Raw genomic sequence first — 27931 nt, forward strand, 5'->3', positions numbered from 1 at the left:
ATTGGGATACGATGTGAGCCTTAGATTTGGATTTTGGCAAGGTTGCTTCTGTTTGTAATTTTGATGCTGATATTCAGGATGAGGAGCCACAGGATGATCTGTCCGGTTTAGATGACAAGGGAGTCTTGTGAGTTGGAGGCCATCTTGTTATCAAGCTTTTGTAGAGTGAAGACGAAAAAGGTGATATTGTGGTTTCATTTTTTCCTGGGCAAACTTGTGTCAGTTGATTTGGTAATGTATATGTTTGAAAATGAACTGGTTTAATATCTTTGCAGAAATCAACAAGATTTGTAAACCATTGTTTACGAAGTCGTCGTCGTTGAGAACTAAAGCCACCAGACCTTCGTCGAGAGATATATTTGATATGTCAAGGTTTAAAGCCGGAAATAAAGATATAGGTTGTTTCATTTCATGTGGTTTGTCCCGATGAATGTTTAACGAGAGAAGAATGTATTCATGTAAGTTGCAATCATAACTCGATGTTTTTTTACTCTGTAATGTAGTACTATCAAGTCATGGCTATAGTAGAATTATAGTGTGCATTTTTTTGTGTTATGGCTCTACACTGTAGCATAGAGAAATTTGAATACACTGCTATTTTCTGCAATCCAGGATAGACAACATTGCTGTATTTTGAAATTTGTAATAGCTTCTTCTGATTTTTTATTGAGTCCTTCATGAATTTGATATGCAATATGTGGAAACGTGTATTTGTCATTTTGTTCTACTTTTATATAGTCTACAATGAACACTTGTTTGTGGATGTCAAAAATTGTTTGTCCAATGTAGTATTCAATTTTCTTTATCATCATTCAAAAATGTTGAATGATGTAAGCACGGATTGTTTCAATCAATCAAAGATCATTTAAGTGTAAATAGCTGATCTACTATATCCCAATTAATTTATAATGTAAGCAACTTTTAATGAGTGAATTTGATTTTATGAAATTATAACTCTATTATTTTTCTTTACATGGAGTGATAGGATTACTTGTCAAACTTTCATTGGAATCAATGTATCAATGCCAGAACTTTTTGGTATATCAGTTTGGTGTATCAATGCCAGAACTTTTTTGTTGGACACTAGAATTTGGTATACTGCTTGAATTTTTCTCTGTAATTATCTTCTTCAGATGTGCATCTATAGTGTTTCATATTTATAAAGTGGAATATACTAGTTAGTCATTTAGTTGTGTGATGAGTTTAGTAATTGGAAATTGACTCTCCACCTTCTTATTCTTTGTAACTTGGTATTTTAAGACTCTCATTATGATAGAGTCTAGTGACTTGATCAATTATGAGCCTGTTGTAGGGATCTTACCTTACTTCTGAGTTAACAAATAAAACATGTGACTCCTTAGTCACATCCAATTGGGTGCTTCATCTAGTCAACCTCCACCTTCCAAAAATAGTCTCATATAGTAAGTTATTTATGTATGCTAAAATAATTGACATTGTTTCATGCTCTTATAATGGTTCTTAATTTCTCATGTGATTAAAATGCTGAAGTAGTGATGAACATCATTCAACCTTAAATTCACTTGGTTTCATAGTTTGGTGTATTATTTAATATGGGTCTTTTATGTAAGCTAATTTTTAATATGATGTCGATGGCCTTTGATGTGAAAAGTTAGATTCTAACTTGTTATTTTGTTTGTTCGAATATTATAATTTGACTTATTAATAAAAATTATTATATTTTTTTAAAGCTTAAGAAAAGATGCAAGTTTGAGATTGATAGAGTTCTTAAGTATGATGGAGATTGAGACACCTGAGATCATATAGGAGATTAAGAGCTTGGAAAAATTATTTGCATGGGAGGCTTGCATGATGTACTTAGAAGATACAAAGGGCTTCTTATGTGAAGGTAACATCAATTTTTGGGATCTCACTTTTGCTCAAGTAATTTTTCTTTCTTGATGAGTTTTCTCTTTATGGTGATCTTGAATTTGAGATACTATGAATTCTGTTTTATTGGAGTAAGTATACATGTGTTGAGTGGTGTCGGATTGCATTTGTTGAGTTAACAGTGTTAATTAATCACTGGCTTTACAATCTTCTTATCTTTGTTTGAACAACTCTTGTTCGCTTAGCTACTTTAATTTAAATATCCTTTATTGCTTTTTCAATTTATAGCTCTCAGATTGAGTGCTACGGCTTGGTGTGTACTTGAGTTATCATATGTATGTAAATATATTTGTTACTTTATCGTATTTTTTATATGTAAGTATATTTTATTAATATAACTCTTCATTATTATTTTTATATAAAAGTTTAATTAATATGATTCATTTTTTTTTACATATTATTAACATATTGCGGGGGTTATTAACCTCCACAGAATAACCGCCACAGTTTATTCGCTTGAATACCAGCGGCTGCTTAGAACTCCCGCAGATAATTTTTGGGAAACGTATAAGCGGCAGTTTTTATAACTCCCGCAAAACAATTTGCGGAGGTCAAAAACCTCCTCAAAATTGAATAATAACCCCCACAATTCATGCGCGTTTTTTGTAGTGAATTTTAAGAGCACACTAAAATACTCTAAAATTTTACTTCATATTTACTTAGCAAGTGATTCTTCGATATTTGTTCAAACCGTACAAACCCAAACAATCTGATTAACATATAAATTAAGTCCAAAAGATAGCATATTTATTCACCTTTAATACTTATTGAATTTACATGATGGAATGAGCAAGTAGATCCAATATTATTTTCCAAAAAATATATATTTCTTAGAAATGATCTTATTAATTAATTAAACTGACAAAAATTACATTGAGAGTGATTGTTTTAACACACAACTATACTATATTTATAAAACCAAATGGATTTTGCATCACATGGCTCATGACATTGCTCCCATGCTTCCTTGTATAGTTCATCAATTTGATTCTGCAAAACAATGTTTGTAGAGAGTAACATTAGTTTATTTGAGAAAAGGATTCCAATATCTAATTAGAATTCATAGATAAGCATTGTGCATATAATGCAAGGAAGTCAAAACTGATGCAAATTTGGTACAAATTTTAAATCCAACTATAACCCATGATAAGGAAATGACAAAGAAAACAGCGCCATGCTACAAAACAGATGCATTGTGCCATACTACAAATACTATAAGCACAATCCTCTATTAGTGGGAATAGTGGCAGTAGTAAGTGTCACACAGTCCTCTATTAATTTTGGAGAACCATAGTTTCTTGTATAAAGAAATCTCGATAAACAGAATACATAAATACACTTAAAAGGCATTAAGCATTGCTACAGACATAAATCAACTTTAGTATTAGGTCAATTATGTTTATGTTAAGAAAAAATAGAAAATGAGTAGAGAAAGTGATTAAATCCAATCAAATAACAATAATATTTAACAAATGGAAAATATAAAAAAGTCAAATATAACAACTTACCTTCACCAGCATTAGCAACATTCTTTACAAGACTGACACCAATGTTCTTGACTTTATCCTTGAACTCAATGCTCCTAGTGACAATTACTCCACATCTTTAGTCACTTGAGGAAATCACAACATAGAACAATTTAATCAGCGACCCAAATTCTCAATCTGGGAAGTGAAAATACAAACAGATGAACATTAGAATAGGGAGTGCAAACTGCAGCACATATTTGGATCACTGATTTAACTTTCTGATACAACAAATGCATAACTACATCCACAGAAATAAAACATTAAAATCAAAACAATCTAATAGAATCTTATTCATAATTATTTTTCACAGGATAAATGAAGAAAAAAAGAGTAAACATGACATATTTACTCTTTCTTTGAAAATAATACCTTGAAACACTTTATCTTATTTGCAATGACCGGTGAGTGCAAGGCACTGTAACGCAGACTGCAACAACACATTAATATCAAACATGCATTGAAGAAAAAATTAGGGAAAATGTTCTCATTCCTTATGAACAGCACCCAAAGGATTGGCTTGATTAGGACACATTCAGAACATGTGATTCATCAATTTGTCAATTAATCTAAGGAAACCAACCTCTCCTTTACAACCTTCCCACCTTTATTAATAATTGTTTTAAGAACATGCACCTGCTTAAGGAATTTCAGGTAGAACCAGATCACAACCAAAATCGGACTGCATCAGCGCCTTATAACTGTTCGGAAGAGTAGCAGAACACTGAGCTAGCATCACAAAGAGAAAATATTACCTTCAAGAGGGTCATACTGTAATGTCTTGAAAGACTTTGATGCCTCTATATGTCAATGAACTGTTATTACCATCAAAATTATACATGTGAAACCAGCCTCTCGCTATGCCCTCTTGTCTAAGACTCACAAGACATGTACCTTCGCATGAGCCCCGTGGGTCAACTCGCAACTTGGAGCGGGCAGGCCAGCTTGGTGCAACCACCAGACCAACTTGTTAATCCTTAGCCATGTTCCATCACAAAATTATATCTAAAAAAGAGAAAGTATGAAACATTAATCATGATTCGAGTTAATGCAAACACAAGCTGAACCAAAACACTAAACCATAATCAAGTTAATTTCGATTCTGAACAGAGTTAATCATGATTCTACAAATATTTGGGGATGAATATGACTAAATCAAGGGAAAGTATGAAACATTTAAAAAACATATAGAAGTCAGATTAAAAAAATAGAACAAAACTACATTATAAAAACATGTATGAAACACGTTTTAAATATTTGAATGACAAGTCAGAAACACATTATAAAAATAAAACTCAACTACCATGGACATGAATCAGATTATAAAAATAGAACAAAACTACATTTAGTGAACATTCTACAAATATTTGAATGACAAGTATGAAACACATTATAAAAACAGAACTCAACTAACATGGAAATGAATCATGTTTTCCGATTTCTACAAGTTTCAACTGCCACCAACACAAAATATAAAAATAGAACTCAACTACCACGGACACAGATTATAAAAATAGAACTCAACTACCGCCAACACAGAATCAGATGTATACTCTTCAGGAACAGTCTGAAAATTAAAATGAACATGTCCAATGTCCAATGAAAAAACGATAACAGTAGGATATGAATATACCTTAGATCAAGGAAGAGAAAACAGAAGAGAGAGAGCACACCAGACATAGATTAAAAAGTGGCCTTAATAACCTAGCCCTCACTTTAAAATGCCATACACACCTTCTTCTCCCCTTCGCCTAATTCAGCCAGTAATGCTTTCTGCAGCGTGAATGAATGAACAATACAAAAAATGAATGAAACTGAATAAATGTGAAAAGATGTGTAAAGGTTCGAAGAAAGCATTTTGAGGCAAACCATGTTTGGCATGGAATAAAGCATAAATGTTGATGTAGAATATTTTGTTAAATGTAAAAAAAATGTTAAATGAATAATCTTTTGTTGATGTACACATAGAAAACGCAAAATCCATTGAAGAATCTTACACTGCTTCTTTCCCGATCCACAAACTGTCGGAAACCACTTCAAACACTCTAAAATTGTGTGCTTTAGCTGGTTCATGAAATCGGCACAGAGAGTTTGAATATTCAGAAAAAATGAAGGGTTTGTTTGATTTTAAAGATGTAAGGTGGATCTAAGTTAAAAACAGAAGAAAAATATAACGTACCACCGCCATCGAGGACACAACTCGGAACTACCGTGGCGCTTCACTTCCCACCGTCAGGGAAGAAAGGAAGAGGGGAAAAAGAAGAGGGAAAAGTAGGGTTTTAATTTCTCTCTCCCCATTGAAAATGGGATGTAGTTGCCACTTGGCATAATCTTTGGTTTTCATTGGACAACAAATGTGTATTTAGTCAATTACATAAAAGGACATTAATTAGTGTAAATGAAAATTGAGTTAAAGGGTAATATAGGGTGTTTGGTGGTATGTTTCAATCTTAGTTAGGTAGTTGATTAGAAGCCTGCTATATTCTTTTACACAAAAAGTGGTTGTGATATCCTGCAAGAAAAAAAAAGAAATTTAGGAAAACAAATAGTATAATAGGAAATCTTATGAAAGTTAAATGGAAATTTCATATTAATGTTGAAGTTATATATACCTTCTAGATATTTTGAAAAACTTCTATGAATCTACTGCATTCTACACTACCAACCAACTTGTGTATCTTTCCGTGTCATATATAGTCTTTCCAGCCAATATAAAAAATGCCAGAACTCTTGTTATTTTACATATACATTGTTATTTTAAAATACTACTGAATGATGACTTATGTCATATGAGCTTGTTGTATGGTTTATTTGACCTTTAGAACAACTGGATTTTCGGGTATGAGATGAATTCTGATGTTCCAGGGTAGTCATTCAGTTTTTGACTCGTATATACATTCTTATATGATTTAGGATCTTGCAATTGGAATTTGGAAAGAGGATTGCTTTAGGCTGTAACACAAGCTGACATGACTCATTTGTTTTTTCATATATACTCTTGCCTACATTATGTAAAATTTTAATATTTTGACACATTAAGAAAACCTACATGCATACTTTAATTGGTATTTTGGCTTAGCTATATGTAGGGGTGTTTGCGGTGCGGTTTAGTTCGGTTTTGAGCATAAAAGTCATCCTAACCGCGAGATAAAAATGCATGCGGTTCGGTTTGGTTCGGTTAATTTTTAAAAAGTCATCCAAACCAAACCAAACCAAACCAATGCGGTTAGAATCGGTTCGGTGGGCTGCGGTTTACACCATAAAATAAAAATGTACTGAAATAAAAAAATGAAAAATAATTCATTCTTCCATACATATATTACAGTACCATTAAAAAGAAGTTTTTCATACTAATTACACCAAAATAATTCATGCTTCCATACATGTATTTTACACCAAAATTACTACCATATAAGTGTATCATGTATTTTACAGTACCATACTATGTATTTTACATATACTACATACTAAATTACTAATATAACTTCAGTTATTCATACTACATACTATATACAGTTTCTCATACTAATAAACTACATACTAACTAATAAACTACATACTACATATACAAGTATCAAATAACTTCAATTCTAAATATTAATTCAACATTATAACTTCAGGACTAAATATTATCAGTACTACATATACACCAAATGCTTCTCTAGAATGAGAGAAAAATCAGAGAATGAACTTGAAATGTTGAATAGGAAGGAAGAATGAAGGAATAGTGAGTCACAAGTGTACAATATTGCAATTGGATTGGAAATATAATAAATTAATTATAGAAATTCAAAAGTTTAGTTAAATATGCGGTTCCGTTCGGTTTGGTTCGGTTTTCTGAAATGAAAACCGCAAACCGAACCGAACCGTGCGGTTTGACCCAAAAATCATCCAAAATCATCCAAACCAAACGCGGTTTTTGCGGTTTTCGGTTTGGATTGGTTCGTTTTGCGGTTTTCCTTTTGGATTGGTTCGGATACGATCACCCCTAGGTATATGTTTCTCAAGAGATTTCTACTGTTGAAAAGAATAACAGTGAAAATATTTTTGATTTTATGAATTTTTGATTTGGCGTTTTTACTCCAAATATTTTCCAATCATGGTCTATGTTGGTACTCCAATCACAAAGATTATGCACTCTAATGCAATCCTTTGGTGCTCATCAACAATAAATATGAACCGTCATCAACAGAAAATATGAACCACTCGTACATATTATCATTCAAATGGTGTTGAAATAAAACTCTTGTAATCACAATCAGATTCAAGAATGGATTATGTAAAAGTTGAGTTTAAGTAAAAGTCAATGTACCTTAGAAGATTATGAAGGAAATTATGCAGGTAATTATCTGTCAAGAATAGAGAACAAACTGCTTTTTAAGTATAAGGTACTTTAGCAATAGTGATGAGAGAAATCAATGAGACCACATGTTTTGTTAAAAATTTGAAGTTGACGCCAACAGATAAGAAACAATTTGGAATCCGCGTAAGAAATATGATATTTTAACTGTTACCGTAAAGTAGTAACATAAAATGGGAAGCATACAATAATAGTTGTTTAATTACCAAGTGGTTCCAAATGAAATGGATTAGCAGACCTAAGGCTCCTAGTGTACACAGGAAATCTGCTATATGTCTGATGTTGAATGAGACAGCTCTATTTTTTTATATGCATATTTTACTAGCATTCCATATAAACCATTATTCTATACCTCCAAAATATAGTGAGGATAAAAATCTGGCGCAGAAGTTACAGTTTTTTTTTTTTGATAAGCAATGGAGTAGCAATTTCATTCAACAACACATAATACAGAGTACAAGGAATACTCGCTTGCTCGAGAATACAAGCTTTACACTATCATCGAATCCAGCGGATTATGACACCAAAAATAAAAACTAACAGGACCATTAAAGTTATTCCCTATAAACAGCCACTGCCATGACAATAATCTTAATTTCTCAAACACATCCGCCACCACCGCTTCCTCATTCTTGAAAATCACTGCATTTTGCATACACCATAATGACCAACAACAAACCAACCATATTAACAGCCTCTTTTTTACAGGAATTCTGCTACCAATGGATTCAGTAAAAGAAAATAAATGAGCTGCTAATGAATCAGAATGATGCACAGATATACCAGTCCACATACATACAAGCTTCCACACCTCCACAGCAAAAGAGCACTGAACCAACAAGTGCAACAACGACTCTCCAAACCTATTGCAAAGCGGACACACATTTGAATCAAAATTTATCAGGATACCCCTTTTTAACAATTGTTCCCTTGTAGCAATTCTGTCTTTGATGCATCTCCAACCAAACACATGAATTTTCGACGGAACTTGCGTATTCCAGATTTGATTAACCGCTAATAAATCCGCAGCATTCAAAGACGGATTATTACTACAGCTTCTGGCCACAGAGTAACCCCCACTAACGGAATATGTCGCTTCCCCTTGATGGAACCACACGAAGGAATCCTTTGCATCAGGTCTGATCGTGACGGTGCTCAAAATATCATTTAACTCTGCTAACTGCTCCGCAGCCTCACCCACCAAATTTTCCGCTGGTTCTGGAAAATCCCAAAGCCACACTGAGTTCACCAAGCAGCCCATCACACTAACCAGAGCTTCTTTATCCATGACCTGTTCGTAGAGATGAGGAAAAGTTATGCACAAAGGTTGTCCGCCAATCCATCTCGTTCTCCAAAACATCACCCTTGATCCACAGCCAATCCTGCAAAAGATTGAATCCAAAAACCAATTCGCATTGGTTGACATAACATGACCTATGGACATCACGTCACGCCACCACAAAGAAGACTTTTTGATGTTGGACAAGCTCACCCCCCTGAAAACGCACAATTCCAAAACACCGTATCTATGAACCAGCAACTTCTGCCATATAACATCCTCCTCCACTAAAAACCGCCATTTCCATTTACATAACAACGAATCATTTGCCTTCAACAAGCACCTCACACCTAACCCACCCTCTTTTTTGCTTTTACAAATTTCATCCCAACCGACCCACGCTATACCCACCTTGTCCACCCCACCACCCCACAAGAATTCTCTCTGAATACGAATAAGTTCCTTCAACACTCCCTTGGGAATTTTAAAGAAAGATAAAAAAATGGGAATTGAATTTAACACGGAGTTGATAAGCGTCACCCTACCTCCCACCGATAGAAATTTGCTCTTCCATAAGCACAACCTGGATTTCATCTTCTTGATCACCGGCGCCCAAACAGCCTTGGTTCTATGTTTTGCCCCCACCGGAACTCCTAAAAAATCGAATGGAACATTGCCCCTAGAATAACACAAGAACGATGAGGTTTCCTTTGTCTTCCTTCAAGTTCACACCATACAGATTACTCTTGCTTAGATTTACGTACAGCCCTGATACCAACTCAAAGCCTCTCAGTACAACTTTGATACGTCTAATATTACTCCACGAACCATCCCCAATAACCACTGTGTCATCTGCGAACTGAAGAAGATGAAAACTAGTCTCCTCATTGATTTTAAAACCTTTAAAAAGACCCAAATGAATCGCCTTATCCATCATTTTCGCTAGGCCTTCCGCAACTAGTGTAAAAAGGAACGGAGATAACGGATCTCCCTGCCTAAGACCTTTACCCATTGGAAATTCCGAAGTCGGGCTACCATTTACTAACACAGACATGGAACAGTTATAGATGCAGGCCTTAATCCAAGAAATCCACTTCACACCAAAACCACTCATCCTCAACACGTAGAAAAGAAAATCCCATGACACGTTATCGTAGGCCTTTGCAAAATCCACCTTAAGAATACAGCACTCCTGCCCGGATCGTTTTGCCAAATCGATAACTTCATTCAGTACTAACACCCCATCCTGAATCTGCCTACCTGGAACGAATGCCGTCTGATAACCTGAAATAAGCTTCCCAATGCATTTTTTCAGCCTGTTTGCCATCAGCTTTGCTAGGATCTTATACAAACTAGTCACCAAACTGATAGGGCAAAATTCATGCAGCCATTGAGGATTATCACACTTAGGGATTAATGCAATAAAGGAAGCAGATATCGCCTTTGGAATGTTTTCCTTGCCATGGAACTCAGATACGAAATTAAAAACATCCTTTTCAACAATTTCCCAGCACTTCCTCAAAAAATTGAAGTTAAAACCGTCAGGACCTGGGCATTTATCGCCGTCGCACTCCCAAACAACCCCCTTTATTTCCTCCAAGGAGAATGAAGCTTCCAACTGCTGAGAATCCAACGATGATAACAACGGGAAATCCAAACCATCCAAACGAGGCCGAGAGAAACCTGAATCCATAAATTTTTCAGCGAAAAAATCTCTAGCCGCTTGCTTCACGCCATTGACCTCTTCAATCCTGCCCCCACTGGTATTGATGCCAACCAAAGAATTCCTCCCTCTTCTAATTTTCAGAGAATTATGGAAGAATTTAGTATTGAAATCTCCTTCCTTAATCCACCTCACCCTTGACTTTTGCCTAATGATACTCTCTCGACGCTGTAGCAAGTTCCAAAAATCTCGAGATGCCTCTACCCTTTCAGTTCCACCCTGAGTACTCTGAGAATCCACCGAAACAGCCAACCGATCATCCCACTTGATCAGTGCATTTTGATGCACATTCCTCTACGGTTGTACTTATACATTTCCATGGTTTTCTTATCTTATTTTTGTATTTTATAATGTTTTTATATTTTTATTTATTTTTATTGTTATTTGATTTTCGTATGTAATTTTCAGCTTTAGCAGTCTGCACGGAAACGATCATAACTGGAGTTCTAGAAGTCCGATTGAGGCGTTCTAATAATCGACGGAAAGCTAAGAGAAAGATCTACAATTCTTATGTTGGAGTCGAAGTCAGAATCGGACTGTAGAAGGGCCAGAATATTCGTTGAAGTTGCAGCACTAGTTTTAGTTAAGTTTCGGGTCAATTAGTAATGGGCCTGGGTTTTGTTTTTGACCCAGTTCGGTTGTGAAACGGGTTGTGCTATTGTCCCTTAGGTTAGGCAGCCACGAAAATATTGTTCATCATCTTCCATTCACGATTTTGAAAGCTTTGACGAATTTCTATGGAGAACTAACCAAATCCTGTCGAATTGCTGTATTCAGGTTCCGACCTTGAGATTATTTTAATGTTAATCTAGTATTTATTCCTTTCAATTTTGTTCTATGTTCTTGAATGCTTAATTCAAATTGCATAGAGTATTTTGATTCAATTCGATTGATTGTATGACCCTAACAAATAAACACGTTACCGTTTGCTTAATTCGTTACCGTGTATGATTTATCACGTTTGCTTAATTCGTGAAGCGTAACTCCGTTTGCTTAATTCGGATATTAGGATTATACATCGTACAATACTCTTCGCGCTTGTCACTGAGTTTGTAGTCGAATAGGAATAGATTATCCGCTTAGGAGATTAATATTGCTTAATCGATGATAGATAGGAACCGAATCAGTAATTCGACTTTTCAGCTTATTTGATAATCACTTTTTCATAATCATTTTTTTTGTTTAATCGAAACCAAACCAACCCCCCCCCCAAATTCGACTTACATTCGGTTAATAAGAAGAGGAATCCTTGAGAGACGATACACGAGTTACCGTTACCGTCGTACTACAGTTTTATAAAATTAACTCGTTTTTGACCCGCGAGCGACAGCGGATCACCACTCATTAATCGTATCAACAGCTTTTTCAATCCCGCAATCCACCCAGCCAAACACGGAAATGTTCCACCATCGTAACCTTTCTTTCAGAATTCGAAACTTCTCCTTAATTACAAAAGCGCTTGATCCTGAAACAACCATTTTACCCCATTCTGCAGCCACAAAGCTAACCAACTCAGGATGATCTAGCCAACAATTAAGCGTCCGAAACGGCTTAGGACCCCAATTAGTTTTCTTACATCTCAACCAAACAGGGTTATGATCTGATATATCCTTCAAGCCAATTTGTTGGGACTCAGCGGAGATAAGCCTAACGAATCCGTCTGACAGCAGAAACCTATCTATCCTGCTCAACGCTCTTGCTCCCCCCCGACTCCATGTGGATTTTCTCTCACCCGTAGGTAAGTCTTCCACCTCCATCAGCTCAATGAAATCGTTAAATTCCGACGCCTCTTGAGACCTAAAAAAAGACCCCCTACCAACACGTTCAGCTTCGCATCGAATAGAGTTGAAATCCCCCCCCCAACACCACTCTCCATCCACCCATCTGTTTCTCAGAGATATTAACTCCCCCCACAACCTCCTCTTCAACGCAATATGGCACGAAGAATAAATACTTACAAAGTAGTATTTCACACCTTTGAACATTGCACAAATGCCTAAAAAACCTTCCTCGGAAAAGCTAAAACACACGTCCACCACCTCCTTGTTCCAAAGCGTAAGAATACCGCCAGACATCCCTTGAGAATTCTTTGCCAACCACCCCACATCCCCACCACCCCAAAAAGAACAAGCTATTACATCTTTCATTTCCTTAATTTTTGTTTCCTGGATGAAACACACATCCGCCGCCCCTTTTCTCAGACACTCCTGAACTCTTCTTCTTTTTAACGAATTACCTCCCCCTCTTATATTGTAAGACACAATATTCATCAGGCCCCTTGATTATTTTCCCCCAACTGAGCTTGACTCTCCTTATGATCCCTGACCTCCATTGCTCTAATTTCTTCAACATAAACCCTGTCTTCCTCATCACCCACCACTCCCAATTCAACTATTTCATTCCACACTTTACTTGCCGACTCCCTTGCTGCATCTCCTTCTGTGTTGGCTGCCGAGACAGAATTCTCTCCCCTATCTCTTCCTCTCATAATCGAATTTGACAATGAGCAGTTTGAATTAGGGACAAAAGAAGAAATTAGGGATTTCCTATTCCGCCCAACAGGAATTGAAGACACGGTAGCCTCGCTAGATCTCACGGACTCTTGTTTTTTTTATTGGGCCAAGGGAAGACTCTCATTATTGGGCCCAAACATAACGGACTTTTTTTTATGGCCCACACGCACCAATTCCTTCAGCGGCCTTTTTGCTCTGCACGTGATGGTGTAAACATTTTTCCTCTTTTTCTTCCCAATCTTGGACTTCTCCACTTGCTTTGACACTGCACCCACGTCTCTCTTTGATTGCGACAGTTCTTCCTCCACGCTCGAGACACGTAATCCAACATTAAATGGTTGACCTTCCCCATCAAACAAACCATTGGACCATGGGACACGGGAAATCGAACCACTTTTCTTCCTTTTAACTTTTCCAGCCGCCGAACCAGTGTACTTGTCGTTTACATTGCTTCCAGTTTTCACCTTTTCACAACTTTCCATGTGCTTTTCTTCCACGTTTGCACCCAAAGGTACTTTTGGAACTTTTTTAATAAAATAATCTTCTGATTCATCAGCTTCCACCTCCCCCTCAGCCGATCCTTCCTCCGCCCCCAACGAAGATTCCGCCACCATTTCCACGCTAAGCTTCGACATATTTTATGGCATAACAATCCTAATCGGACCTTGAGAGTCCTCAACAATCTTGATTGAAAAGAAACTGCCGTTCACCCCAATATTGAAGGTCTCGTTTAGGACAATATTGTATTTCGTTCTAACCATAACCCTGGCTACATCAAATTTTTCAAGATTATGAGTTTCATCGTCGGAACACATGTATGTTCCCACTGGAGATACCAAGAACTGAAAGAATTCCGGACACCAAACATGACAGGGGATGCCATAACAACTAAGCCAAGTAACTCTTTCGTTATCCACCTCTTTTGGACTCCATTTTCTGATTTCCTTAAACCATTGACTCAACCAATCCTTTGCCTCCCTTACTAAGAACTCCAACTCCCCTTCCTCCCTTTCTTCTAAAAGGCATTTGTTTGCACCAATAGGAGTGACCTTAACCGAAAAATACCCCTCCATATTGAAGTATTCCTGCATATTGTAAGTCATACCTGGAGTCTCCACCACTTCAATGTAGGATTTTTCAAACCTGGCTAGCTGATCCTCCCCAATATTGAACTCCATGTGAGCGAAATTTGGTTTCTTCCCTTTATTCGCTACCACCTGAGCAAACGAACGGTTTCCCTCAGCTGCCATCCTCCTCTCAAAAACTTGAGCTTTTTGATTCTGACCCTTCTCCCTCCTAGCCTTATCCTCAACACCCAGTGATTCCAACCCCAGACCACCATTACCTCCCACAACCTTACTCCTTCTATCACCTGCCCTTGCATACTTTGGTAGATTTGCATGAATCTTTCTTCCCTCGATAAATATATTGTCTAGTTTTAATGCCAATCTCTCTAGTTCCTTCACATTGAAAAATCTCACGAAACCATATCTCTTCCCTCTCACATCACGCTTTGGAGGAATAACCACCTCATCAACCGCCCCGAAATCTCTGAATAAGTTGTATAGCTCCTTTGCTCCATGACTGTCTGGAAACTCCGTGAAGAAAAAAGAACAACTTGCATGCTCACCGCCCTGAGCATCCTCCTTCCATAACCGATCCTTCCTTGTAACCTCCGCATCCCAACGTGGTTTGAACGCTCTTTCCTGGCGCCTCACCCTAGTCAATGACTCCATTTTCTCTTAATGGCGTCACTAAAGTCAATGACTTCGCAGAAGTTACAGTTGGAAATGACCTGCATTAAATACGATATACTATCAATAAAGCTAAAGCAACATGTTCCAAGAAAAATATTTGAGTGGGATTATTTTCAATTGACTTTTTTATAGAAAAATATAAGAGGGAAAAAAAGCAACTTAAGTTTCTTTTCAAAAATTTTGCTTTAAATTAATAAAGTATACATTCAAATTTATATGGTTGTATGTTATTTAGAAGCTTAGGCTCTGCATGTGTTATCAAATTATATATACATATTATTTTTAGATTGTTGTCCTGTCAAATTATAAATACATATTATCATTGAGGAAATGCATTGAACTAAGTGAAATTTTCATAGAAAAATCATATGAAGATTATGAACATAGAAATTTACGTATGAAGATTGTGATTTTATTTATTAAAGATGACAAGTAAAAAACAATCACAGTAAACAAATAATGAAAGTAACATGCACGATTATGATAGGAAACATTTTTCAATAAGTTGAAGAGTGTGTTTTAATTTAGTTCAGTAAAGTTTTGTACCATTTATTTTGCCATTAATATTTATGTATTATTATTACTTTACAAAGAAAAAATCTATAAGTCAGCCATTATTTTTCTAAGCTTAAATTCTTCCAATGAAATGTGTTGTGTTCTTTGTATGAACTAATGCTTTGTTTGTCGCTAACATGCTGACATTTGAAATCTCAGCAAAGATATAATTATGCATGATCAATCACGCATTTTAAAATATAGATGCAACCCTCCAAAAATTTTCCTCCAAAATAACCAACTTTGATAACTGATCCTAAATCAACACACAATTTTCCATTATTAATTTCAAATTGTAATATACACTGATTCGATCACATATACTACACTATTAGATATCACGAACATAAAAACTTCCTTCAGCGTCTTGCGCGAGTCAGCATAAATTCAAACAAAAAATCATTTTACTTTCGATTCAATTTTCACCACCATAGTTCCATACACATACATACATATAGTTTTTCACTTATGGATTAGTTTTCCTTTTGAGCGTTTCTATGGTTTTCTTTATAAAAAAAAATTACATATTGGGAGAAACATGTTGATTAATTAATGCAAGTTCTATTTTCTTAAAAATAAAATTATGCAAGCTGTATAGATTTCCTAATTTCTTGGTTCCCAGCATGAAGAATCTGTATCATAAATAAAGGCATTAGATTCATCTGTTGCGATGCTTCGGCTTCGGCTTTGAGGTTCACTTGTGCTACTTTCTCCTGTTTGTTTGTAGTATTGTTGCATCACCTTATATTTCTTATCATCCAGTACCTCAATTGATTCTGCCACTACTTCTTGAACATTTGTTCTTCCTTCAAGCATGCTTACTACTGAAGACATGGAGGGCCTGAGCGAGGGAGAAAAACTAGTGCATAAAAGAGCCACATTGATCATCGTTGTAACCTCCTCTTTCTTGAAGTCTTCGCCCAATCTCCGATCAACGAACTCCAATAGATTATCTTTTTCCTTCAAGAGGTGCACCTGTTAATGTATAATTCAACGTTTCAAATAAAGATGTGATTACTCGGTCATCCACAGTAGCACAACATTAAATCTATTTTTATATGTGTACTAAATTTTCTAACTTCTTGACAATATACATTACACAACTATGTCAGATATTTTCAGGGGCAATAGGATTGGCATGAATGAAGGAGAGCATAAGAACATAAGTTACCCAATCAAGAAGAGAGAAGCATTCCTCCTGAGGATGACTAACGGTGTTGTTGGTTCCACTAACAATTTCCAAAACAGCAATTCCAAAACTATAAACATCTGCTTTGTCCGTTAAATAACCATGCATAGCATACTCAGGAGCCATGTATCCACTGCGAATAAATCAAACACATTATTTACACACACGCAAACGTGAGACCAAGTTATATTTGGAATTCAATTTTAACCTCTACTCTTTGGCTTCTTCGAAGTATGGAAACTCAATAAAGTTCAAAACCAGAGAGAATCAAGTATGGGAACTCACTAAGTGCCAGCTATTCTGGTGTTCATGTGGGTTTTGTCGTCTTCATTGAGCTTTGCCAAACCAAAATCAGATATCTTGGGGTTGAGGTCTTTATCTAGCAACACATTAGTGGCCTTGATGTCTCTATGAATGATCTTTATTTTTGACTCTCCATGCAGGTAAGCCAAACCTTTAGCTATACCAATACAAATTCTCTTCCTAGTTTTCCATTCCAATCTCAATTGACGATTTTCTAGGTCTTCTTTCTTGGCTGATAGAAATTAGACAACAATATCATTTTATTCATTAACATATGTTGAAGATTATAACTGATTACAGATACAGCAATTAAATAATTACCAAATAAAGCATGAGCAAGGCTATTGTTTTCCATGTATTCATAAATCAACAATAACTGATCATCTTCCATACAGAAGCCATAGAGCTTAACAAGATTAGGGTGTTGTAAAGTCGAAATCATGCCTATCTCGTTAATAAATTCACGAGATCCTTGAGTTGATTTAGAAGATAGCTGCTTAATTGCTACTATTGTGCCATCTTGTAAAACACCCTGCATTTTGAGGAACAGTATAGAACTTGAGATTAACAAAAACTACAACTTATCATTGTGGTCATACCACATGTTAATTGAATAATAATATCAAATTGTGCAAAGTAAACCTTGTAAACAGGACCAAATCCTCCTTCTCCAATCTTAAAGGATTCATCAAAGTTGTTTGTTGCTGCTTTGATTTTCTGTAAGCTGAATAAGCCAGTTTGTGAAGCAAAACCCTTTTGCTCTGACAATAGAAGCAAACAATATCAGAGATCTCTGTAGCACTGACACCTCTGATAAAAGGTGTGTCTGTGTCCCAACACCCAAACAACACTGACACTGGTGATTACGTTCAATTTATTCATTTTTTTTAATTTTTACCGGTGTCGATGTGTCAGTGTCAGTGTCGTGAGTGTGTCATGTGTGTGTCCGTGCTTCATAGTCACAGATATCTTTGGAAAAGCATCAAGGATTAGAAATATATTGTATCACTGAGTTCATCATCGAAGTCTTATTACTTTCCTCAAGGGAAGTTAGTTAAGTGTTTATGCAGGAAGAGAGGTGAAATAATTCAATACTTCATCCCTCAGGTGCTAAATCCCATTATTCTGAACAAGATTTTCTGAATTTTATTTAAAAGGATGGTAATCAGGATAGTTGAAGTAGTTTCTCAGTGATTACCTCTTGCTCCTAAACATTTATGTGTTAAACAACCCTTCCACCACATTATGCCAATTACAAAGATGATAACAATTACTCCAGCAACCACAATGGCAACTACAGCTCCTACAGGTAGGCTTCTATTATTTTCCGATGGAGGTGTAAAATCTGCACAATTAATAGGTGCATTATAGATTTTATATGGACAACAAAGGTGATTGAAGACAATATAAAATTTTGGAAAGTGCAACTAACCCGGATCAACTGATATAGCTGATATAAGAGGCCCATATACTGATCCAAATGGGATAGTAGTTGTTCCTTTCCCAGCCCAACTTAACCGAATCTCCAATGCGTTTCTAGTCACACCAGCAGTAAAACTTTTAATGACTGCCTTGCCAACACCACCTGCCTCTTTTGCAATATCGAAATCCTTCACCACCAACTTTCTCTGCCATATACAAAACCTTCAAATGCACAGTATTGAATGAATTGAATTTTATTTTCTAATTTAGTTTTAGGGAAAATTTATTTGTATCATCATGTGATTAGTACATGTGGTAACAATCAAATGAAAAAACATGCACCTGGATGTAGATGTCAAATACACGTCTTCCGATGCTGCTAAATGTTTCATCATCACTGAACATTATTTCAGCAAAATGGAGATTCACAGTGTAGTTTCCATTTCCAATGCAGAATGCATAATAAGTAAGAGAATTTGGAGAAACACGTGCATCCATGTATAGTTCAGTACCATTGTCGACGGCAAGCTTTGTTGCATTAGACCATATGTAGTAGTCAGAGCGTCCACTATCAAAAAAGTGACCAGCAGTTATAAGTGCCCAATTTGTTCCAATTTGACGATATCTTGCTGATTCCATCTCAGCTGAATCATCATCATATGTCTTATTTCCATCAACTGTTTTGCTCTTCCCACCGCAGTTTATGTAGAGAGAGTACCAAGCTTGGACAAGAAGAAATAGGTTATCAATTTCTAGAGTAATCAATCAGTATTATATATGCACAATTGATATTTTCTCTTGTACTTAACATACAAATAATGGCAAACAATGCATTGGAAATCGATGAAAAGTAAACTTACTTTTAGGACATTGATAGTTTTCCAAACATGAAACATTTCCTCTGAGAAGATTACAAATGGACAGGGAGAACAAGTTAGCACTCAGTAACATATACAAGTTATATACAACTAAATAGGTAATTATTTATATCATGAGAGAAATAAAAACTTACAAGCTGTTTCCCGTCAAAGAAGACGCAAACAAGTTTCTGAGGCATAATGAAATTGATTGAGGCTCGGGTCGTTTCATAAAAATACAAAACAATAAAACCATGAAATTAAAAGAAAATTGAAAAAAACACAATGCTAAGACTCTTACACACTTCCTTGTTGACAAGTCTGCTGCTCAAAGTTTGATATAGTGAAGTTGTTATACGACAAATCTCTGTATAAAGATATCTGTCAGAATCTTAGATGATGATGCAATTGATCAACTTCATGGAACAATTTATAGTTCATTCCATACTATAATCTGATATCTTTCAAAGGCTTATGCAATATGAGAAGATGTCCTGTAACCATTCTAGGAGACATCTAATATGTAACACCGACACCACTGAAAAAAGGCGTGTCTGTGTCGATGTCGGACACTTGCACCGATATTTGTGATCACGTTTAATTTATTGAATTTTTTAAATTATTACCGATGTCACCATGTCAGTATCGGGGTCGTGTTTGAGGTGATTGTGCTTCATACTAGAATATATACCTTAACATGAAGCTAAAGATACAGTTCTTAAAAGTGATAAAAACAAAGAAATTTCACATTTTATCAAGTAGCATAAGAGACAACTTACACAAAGTCGGGTTTAACTATCCAGTCAGGTAGCGGTCCAGACAGCTGATTCCCAGATAAAAATCTAGTTAAATTAACATCAAAAAGTTAATAAATTGCATTCAAATTATTGTTATAACAATAAAAATAGTTGATAAGATAGTAAACATTATCCCAGTTTTTGGATAATTCTGAAATGACTCATCAACTTACCAGGTTTTGGCAGCATTAGTTTTTATTTTAGTCTACTAACAAAAGCAATTGACAAAAACATTTCAGTTTCCAGTGTCTAGAATATCTTTCCACCTACACTAGCTAGTCTTCCCAATTTTTCATCTACAGTTTTAAGTTATGATAGATGAAGCAGCGGCAAAATTCTTACAGCAGGTACATGATGTTCTGTAAACCCCCTAAGCCTGTGGGGATTTGTCCACTTAATTTGTTGTTGCTGAGGTCTCTGAAAAGGATATTCAGAATAAGTTCTTTTCAGAGAAAGAGTAAATATAGGATTTAACATAAAGAATAGTTCCCTATTCTGTGGTGAACAAAAGAATCATGTCACAGTCCTTTATTAAATCAACAGTATAAAAAGCAAAGAAAATTTGAAAGTTATCATTCGATCAACAAACAAAAATGGAAAGTATAACAGCACAGCACTTACATCGCTTTCAGTTTAGTTAGCTTTCCAAGATATTCAGGCACTGCTCCAATGATATTGCAACTTCTCAATACTCTGCAACCAATTAGACCATGTATAAATATTTCACCACAATTTCTCCTTAATTTGTTTTATTATAAGACATTAAAACACGGTTTGATTGATTTATGTTACCTACACCAACTAGTGGGAAAAGGCTCTGCATATTTGCAATAATTTATCATTATTTTCTATCCTTAAAACAATGCCTTGTTGAAGATATTAAATCAGTGATAAGAATAATATTAAAGATAATGAGAGTAATTAACTTACAATTTTGATAGCTTTGACATATTTTCAAGTTGTGGAAAAGGTGAATCAGATCCATTCAAGTCAGTAATAGTCCTGGGTATCACATTTTAAGCATAGTTAATCACAATAAAAAAAACCTTTAAAACATTTGTTTGAGCAGTCTGTGCGCATCGTCATACTTACAAGTCAGTGAGGTTTTTCAAAAGTGAAATTCCAGAAGGAATTGGTCCACTCAAACCGCTGCCTCGGATCACACTGTGAAAAACATTTATGAGGGAAAATAGTCTGAAATAAAATGACAATACTAAAGAATCTAAAATGTGTGACAAGAGAAGAGAAAGAGAATCACACAGCATCTCAAGATTTTTCCAACTCTGTATAAAATTGGGTATAGCTCCAGAGAATTGACTGTCACCAATTCGACTGCATTAAGCAACAAATAGCAGTAATTATGAACATGGAATATATAACCATGCAGCTATATAGCACTATCATTGACACATGGATCTGTGTCGTATCGTATGAGTATTATCCACCAACACATGTGAGACGCGTAGACACGCTTTCAATCTAAAGTGTTGTGTTGGTGCTACATAGTAATGAAATCTTGCAATAATGAAAGTAAAATACTTACAATTGCTTCAATGCAGTGAGCTTAGCAAATGTTGCAGGTAACACTCCAGTGAAATTATTGGAGGAAAGAAGCCTACAGCAACACCAAAGAATAAAATGCATACAATATCAATCACTGCTACTACAGATCACCAAATCAGTGTGTCTTAAAAAAACATATGAATGGCTTACAGTCTTTCAATCTGATTAAGACTCCCAAGTTCTGGAGGAAGATTTCCTGATAGTTGGTTGAATTCCAATACCCTATCCATTGAAAATAAAGTTTCTCAAAATTTATAATAATTGAAACCAAACAAGTTCTTAAACAAGAAACTTACAAGCTTTTGAGAGTGGTGATGGCTCCAAACTCCTTTGGAATTGGACCAGATAGACGATTTCCATAGAAGGAACTTAACCAAAAGAAAAATTGTAAGATTAGTCATGATAAGCACACATACATGATGATTTGGAAAAAATAGAGAAAGATACATATGTATTACATGTTTACAAGACTTAATGTGGCCCATTCTTTAGGAATTGTTCCATTAAGATAGTTGAGAGTTAGGTCACTGTATCAAAAACAAATAAGAAATCATCAATAATACGATAAGAGTTATGTAAAAACCTTATAAATTAAAAGTGAGAGTGTAAGTTTTTCGAGTGTGACATACATTTCTTGGAGAAAAGGCAACCTCACAAGATCAGGTGGAAGAGTACCAGAAAGGTTTTGTGCTTTTAGAACACTGAAAGTCCATTACATCATTAATGTTGTTAGAGGTGAAAACTTTAAAAGAATTAGTTTAGTTAATATACGCACATTCAGCATAAAAAGTGTTTTTTAACCAACTGTAAAAAAATAAATTACAAACAAACACATTTTAACTTTTCAACTCACCTTAATAAAATTCATATTTTATGACTGATTTTTAGTTTGTATGTTATGCCTTTTTCTTTCTAATTTATAATTTTTTTATAAACTATTTGAAATAAGTTATAGATTGTCATTTTTTTCATTTTTATCTTTATTATTTTAATTAAAAATCATTTTATTTTTTAACAATTTATAATAATTTAAAATAAAATAAATATAATTTAAATGTATTTGTAAAAAAAAATTATATTTAAAAAAATTATGAATCTGTTACTCTAATTTTATTTTTATTTTTTTCTCCGTCATTTCTATTGCACTTTCCTCTATTCTTTTTCTTTGTTGATTCCAACTCCGTTATTTATTGTTAGTTAGTTGTCTACCGATAAAATTTACATGTATTAAATATATTTAAATTTATATATATATATATATATATATATATATATATATATATATATATATATATATATATATATATTTACAATTATTTACATGTGTTTATTTAATTTTAATTAAAAGTTAATTTATTTAATAATAATAATATAAAAAATTATATAATCATTAAATTATTAATTAAAAAATATTTTTATTTTATTTTATATTTATCAATTGTTGAAATTGTAATGATATCAAATACTTCAATTAATTAATTAATCAGCTATAAGTATTGTGCAACAGCTATTAACTATCCGTCATTGACTACAAATTTTTAGAGAAGTTAAGTCGGTAGCTTGTAGAAATATTTTCTGACTAATCATAGTGGTTTGGTAAGATGTAATTTGGTTGATGTTATGTGTAAAATATTTTTAAAGTGAGAGTCTTTGGTTTTGCCTATATAATATCCTTCTTGTAGAGACTAAATGAAAGACTAGTACATCGAAAAAATATAAAAAATGAAATAAAATATAGGGTAGAGTAGAGACTAAAATAGATGATGGAGAGTCTGAAACGGACAATAACCCAAAGCTAAAGAGAAAATAATTAACCTTAATTCATATTAATGTTGCAATAATTGCATTTAGTCTTCTCCAATAGTGATTATCTGAATTTCTAATGGTAAAATGGAGAGAGTATATTGTATGGTAATGAAAATATTCATCTATTTTGAGATACTCTCAACTACGCATTCTTGGTGGTTAGTAAGTATGAACATGAATATTAATTAAATTCTCTCTAGCATTATTATGGTCAGCACAACAATTAAAATACAGTAGATAAGGAAAGAGGAAGAGTGTGCGTACACGCTAACAACGTGGCAGAGAGTGTTATTTTGGAAAGAACAATTGCAAGTAACAGCATTTTCAGAACCTTGTAATTGAGTTGGCGATATCCAGTTGTTCTGTCCACTACATGGATCTACACTGAAGTTCCAATCTTTCTTCCCAAGTGTTTTGCCTATGTCCATCAGAGCTTTCACTGAAATATTTATACAAGATTAGAACAACAAAAACATGCGATATGGATAATACATGATATGAGATATGTACCTTCATCTTCGTGAAGAGTGGCTCCGAGAGAAAACGAATCAAAGAAGAAAGGAAAGAGTAAAAAGAGAGGGAACAAGAAAAACAAAGTCATGTTAATAAGAGCATCTGAAGTATTAGAGAAAATGGACTAGTGGTATTGTTTTAGTAATAGATGCTTGGACTCGGAAAGAATTTTGATGAAATGCAATTCTTTAAGTACTACTTGAATGTTCAACTCGCCTGATTGGTTGGTGTGAATGTGTGACTAATTTATCATTTCGCTCCCTTTCAGCCGACGTCAATGACCTTGAACACCAATAGTTATAAACCGTATAATCATATAATTTGAGTCTTAAGTTCATCATGGAGTTCATTTTGATTTTACTTCATGGAAATTCAATGTATTCATAATTTAAGAAAAAGGGGTTAGGTTCATTCAAACAAACGGTTGAATGTTGGACTAAGATGAAAACAAAGTTGTGTTTGGGGCTGGTTAAAAGCCCAATACATAAGTCTAAAGGAATTTCATGAAAACTCTAAAATGTTTTTCGGAGATGCATCTCCAAATGCACCTCATCTCAAATTTTAAAACATTTTGGAAATGTATTTCCGAACGCACCTCATATCATATTTTAAAGAGTTTCGAAAATACATTTCCAAAACCACCCTATTTGCATTTGACGTTAAATTTAAACATTCCGGGATATTTTCGGAAATGTATTTTCGAAATAATTCATTATATACCACCTTACTGCATGAACTATTTCATTCTACTCTTTTCACTCCATAACCAAAACCCTCCAAAAAAAACTGCATTCATTCTCAATACATTTTTCGTCTTCAAACCAAATTTCAAGTGTTTTATCATGTCAAATAGAGCACAAAAAATTACAATTTCAGGAAAACTCTCATCATTTCCTTGCATTGGAGCTGTTTTATGGATCAAAATACTGCGTCGCTTCGGAAATGCATTTCCGAAACTCACCCAAATTATTTTAGTAGTGCATTTCTGAAACTGTTTGTTACTAAAGCTGAATTCTTAACAGATTTTATGTTTTTGCCAATTTTAGATATGGTGCACCCCGACATGTTTTCCAAAGCTGTTTCGGCCAAGGTGAATATGATGCTAAGACAGATGAGGTGAATGATGATGCTAAAACTATTGTTGTTGAGAAAGATGTTGGGCAACAATTTTCAAATGATCAAGTTTTCAATGCTCGTCAACATATGCTTGACTGGGTCCAAATGGAAGCTAGCAAACTTGGGTTTAACGTTGTGATTGGAAAGTCAGACAATAGCACTAGTAGAAGGTAAGCATTTGTAATGACGATATGCGAGAGAGGTGGAAAATATGTTTCAAAAGTTCGACAATTAAAACATGATGACCCCATTTCTACCCAACGAATAATATAAAGTCAAAGTTACACAATTTCCAACAAACAAATGGAATGCTACACTTTCAACTTAAAACAACACATAGCACGATCACCTGTAGTTCAGATACATAACACATAATTTCGGGTGAACCGATAACAACCTATTTAGTCTTTAAAAATAAACAACTTTTATTACTACGCAGCGGCTTCACAAATTCAACTAAAAATACTATGACATCATGTCCAATTCATAATGTAACGCCTCAGATTTTCATTCGAAGCATGACTCAGAAATGATTAAAATACTTGTTTTAAACGAAAGTAAAATGATTTAAAATACTATATACATTCAACTCCAATCCAAATTCCTAAGCGGAAAATCACGCTTCTAATTCAATGAGAAAAATAATAAATAAATAACTTCAAAATTTAATGCGGACGATTTAATTACTACATAATATTGCTTAAAAGAAAATCATTTTTCTCCACGATCACACATCAGACAAACACCAATCACTTTGAGAAATCCACATCAATACTTAAAATGTTGTTGTAAGGGCCATACCCATATAAAAAAAATAAACTAAACATGAGTTAAAAACTAGAAAAATACCGATACACATTCATGTCCAAGAGAGTTAAATAAACGAAAAATTCATCAAAGTTATTAATATAGAAGTATAACCATAACCGAATGCACATAAGGTAATTAACTCAAGAATAACAACACCAACAACAACCACAAAGAGTTAGATGCAAAATATGCATGCTCTTAAACTACATGATTCGGATATTTCAGCCCGCCATTAAGGCACCACACAGAATTCATCTCATATCAATGAGGAAAATAACTCGCCACTAAGGCACCACACAAAAATGCATATGCCATGTCATGATGGAAAGCAATCAAGTCACTAATACAATCACACAGAGATCTTTACCCGCCCCACTAAGGCAATCACACAGAAATTTTGACTCGTCACTAAGGCAATCACACAATGCATATGACAAATCATGTAGTTCTAAAAACTAGGAGAATATTGAATTAGTCTAAGACTTATAAGTGAAGAGAGAGAGAGAGAGAGAGAGAGAGAGAGAGAGAGAGAGAGAGAGAGAGAGAGAGAGAGAGAGAGAGATGGACTGATTCTAATTTCCTAATTTTACTATTATTTTTAATTAATATTATTATTATTATTATTATTATTATTAATATTAATATTATTATTATTATTATTATTATTAATATTATTCCACATGCTATAAACCTAAATCTAACCGGGACGAAGCATATTCACGTCATATCCCCTTTTCCATTTACTTTATTTTTTTTCTTCTTTAAGCCACCACCTCATGACTCTTATTATTCTTTGAAGTATTATTTATTTAAAAAAATATCACATTAAAATGTTTTTATATTTATAATTATAAAAATAATAAAAAATCACAAATATAATTATCACTCTTAACACTAATTATTAAATATAATAAATTTATTTATAAATTTAATCGAACACATTTAATATTGATATTACTAATTTATTAAATTAATTGTAGTTAAAAAAATAATTAAAATATAGCAATAGAAATAAATAATTAAAATTTAACAATACTTATAAGACTTATTGTTGATTAAATAATGAAGCAGTAAAATTTTACTAAAAGAATATATTTAATTTATAGAAAATATCGGAATGTTACATTCTTACCCCCTTAAAATAGTTTCGTCCTCGAAACTAAAAATCTAAAATAATAAGATATAACTCCTTCAATAAATAAAGTCAAGCGACAGTAAAATCAATATTTATATGATGCAAAGTTAAAATGTTATATCACAAATAAAATAGTTATAATAAAATATAAGTCTAAGACTTACATTATTACTATCTAAAATAGTAATTGTTGTTGGGTAATAACTCAGCTGAAGAAAAAAATAAATAAACAGAACACAACCAATAACACAAGAATATAACGTGGAAACTCCAAAACCGGAGAAAAACCACGACCGTTGTCTAAATAGACAACCAGAGAATTATTACTATGTGAAAATTTTACAAACACATAGACTTCTCTACTCTCACCCCAATCCCCTAGTACACCCACACTCTTACAAAGCAAATATTTAAACTAAATCTCACAACACTCTAATACAAGAGCATAAGAGAACAAAGAAAATCAAATATAAGCTTAAAGTGCTTTTTGACTAGTGTATCTAAAAAAAAAGAACTTAGGTCCAATATATAGCCTTGGTCCCCCTTTGCTTCACCACACCAAGCAATGTGGGACTTCTCAAATAGCTACTTTTTAACTTCCTTCTTTATTTAAGAATTTAGGCAACATTAGACATACAATCAACCCCAACAATCTCCACCTTGATTGTAATGGTCTTCAACTTCATTGTCTACACCGACAATCATAATTCTCATTGTCTATACCGAGAAATCAAATTATCATACTCCACCATAAAGAGTACACTACACTTGAAACTATCATCCCAAGAATTTTTCTTCC

The 27931-nt window shown here is 34.2% G+C and overlaps 3 protein-coding genes, 1 long non-coding RNA gene and 1 pseudogene across 4 annotated transcripts; all 5 read right to left on the reverse strand.

Moving 5' to 3' along the window:
• Window positions 1-2827: 2827 nt before the first annotated feature.
• LOC131620407 (uncharacterized) lies at window positions 2828-5697 on the reverse strand. The gene is made up of 6 exons (XR_009289105.1): window positions 5614-5697; window positions 5432-5498; window positions 5068-5207; window positions 3807-4439; window positions 3417-3572; window positions 2828-2898 (listed from the first exon to the last, which is right to left on the reverse strand). It is a non-coding gene; the product is annotated as an uncharacterized LOC131620407 (long non-coding RNA).
• Window positions 5698-8284: 2587 nt separating this feature from the next.
• Window positions 8285-10766, reverse strand: LOC131618790 (uncharacterized). Its single transcript, XM_058889948.1, has 3 exons — window positions 9771-10766; window positions 9303-9547; window positions 8285-9176 (listed from the first exon to the last, which is right to left on the reverse strand). Exons 1-3 carry the CDS (start codon window positions 10764-10766, stop codon window positions 8285-8287), a joined length of 2133 nt encoding a protein of 710 aa, XP_058745931.1.
• A 1364-nt stretch (window positions 10767-12130) lies between these two features.
• On the reverse strand, window positions 12131-12943 carry LOC131618791 (uncharacterized). The gene has a single exon (XM_058889949.1). The coding sequence runs from the start codon at window positions 12941-12943 to the stop codon at window positions 12131-12133; it is 813 nt and encodes a 270-aa protein (XP_058745932.1).
• A 1004-nt stretch (window positions 12944-13947) lies between these two features.
• Window positions 13948-15045, reverse strand: LOC131618792 (uncharacterized). The gene has a single exon (XM_058889950.1). The coding sequence runs from the start codon at window positions 15043-15045 to the stop codon at window positions 13948-13950; it is 1098 nt and encodes a 365-aa protein (XP_058745933.1).
• Window positions 15046-15847: 802 nt separating this feature from the next.
• LOC131620405 (probable leucine-rich repeat receptor-like serine/threonine-protein kinase At3g14840) lies at window positions 15848-24493 on the reverse strand (annotated as a pseudogene).
• Window positions 24494-27931: the final 3438 nt, after the last annotated feature.

The sequence above is a fragment of the Vicia villosa genome, linkage group LG7 (genome assembly GCF_029867415.1).
Source record: "Vicia villosa cultivar HV-30 ecotype Madison, WI linkage group LG7, Vvil1.0, whole genome shotgun sequence".
NCBI lineage: Eukaryota > Viridiplantae > Streptophyta > Magnoliopsida > Fabales > Fabaceae > Vicia > Vicia villosa.

Excerpts from the sequence above, each read along its gene's own strand:
- LOC131618790 (XM_058889948.1), bottom strand. The coding sequence starts at position 10,766 with ATGGATTCAGGTTTCTCTCGGCCTCGTTTGGATGGTTTGGATTTCCCG. Across the intron at positions 9,548-9,770 it reads AAGACAAAGGAAACCTCATC|GGAGTGTTGAAGGAACTTAT; the intron begins GTTCTTGTGTTA and ends AAAATTCCCAAG. Across the intron at positions 9,177-9,302 it reads AGATACGGTGTTTTGGAATT|GATTGGCTGTGGATCAAGGG; the intron begins GTGCGTTTTCAG and ends AATCTTTTGCAG.
- LOC131618791 (XM_058889949.1), bottom strand. The coding sequence starts at position 12,943 with ATGAAAGATGTAATAGCTTGTTCTTTTTGGGGTGGTGGGGATGTGGGG.
- LOC131618792 (XM_058889950.1), bottom strand. The coding sequence starts at position 15,045 with ATGGAGTCATTGACTAGGGTGAGGCGCCAGGAAAGAGCGTTCAAACCA.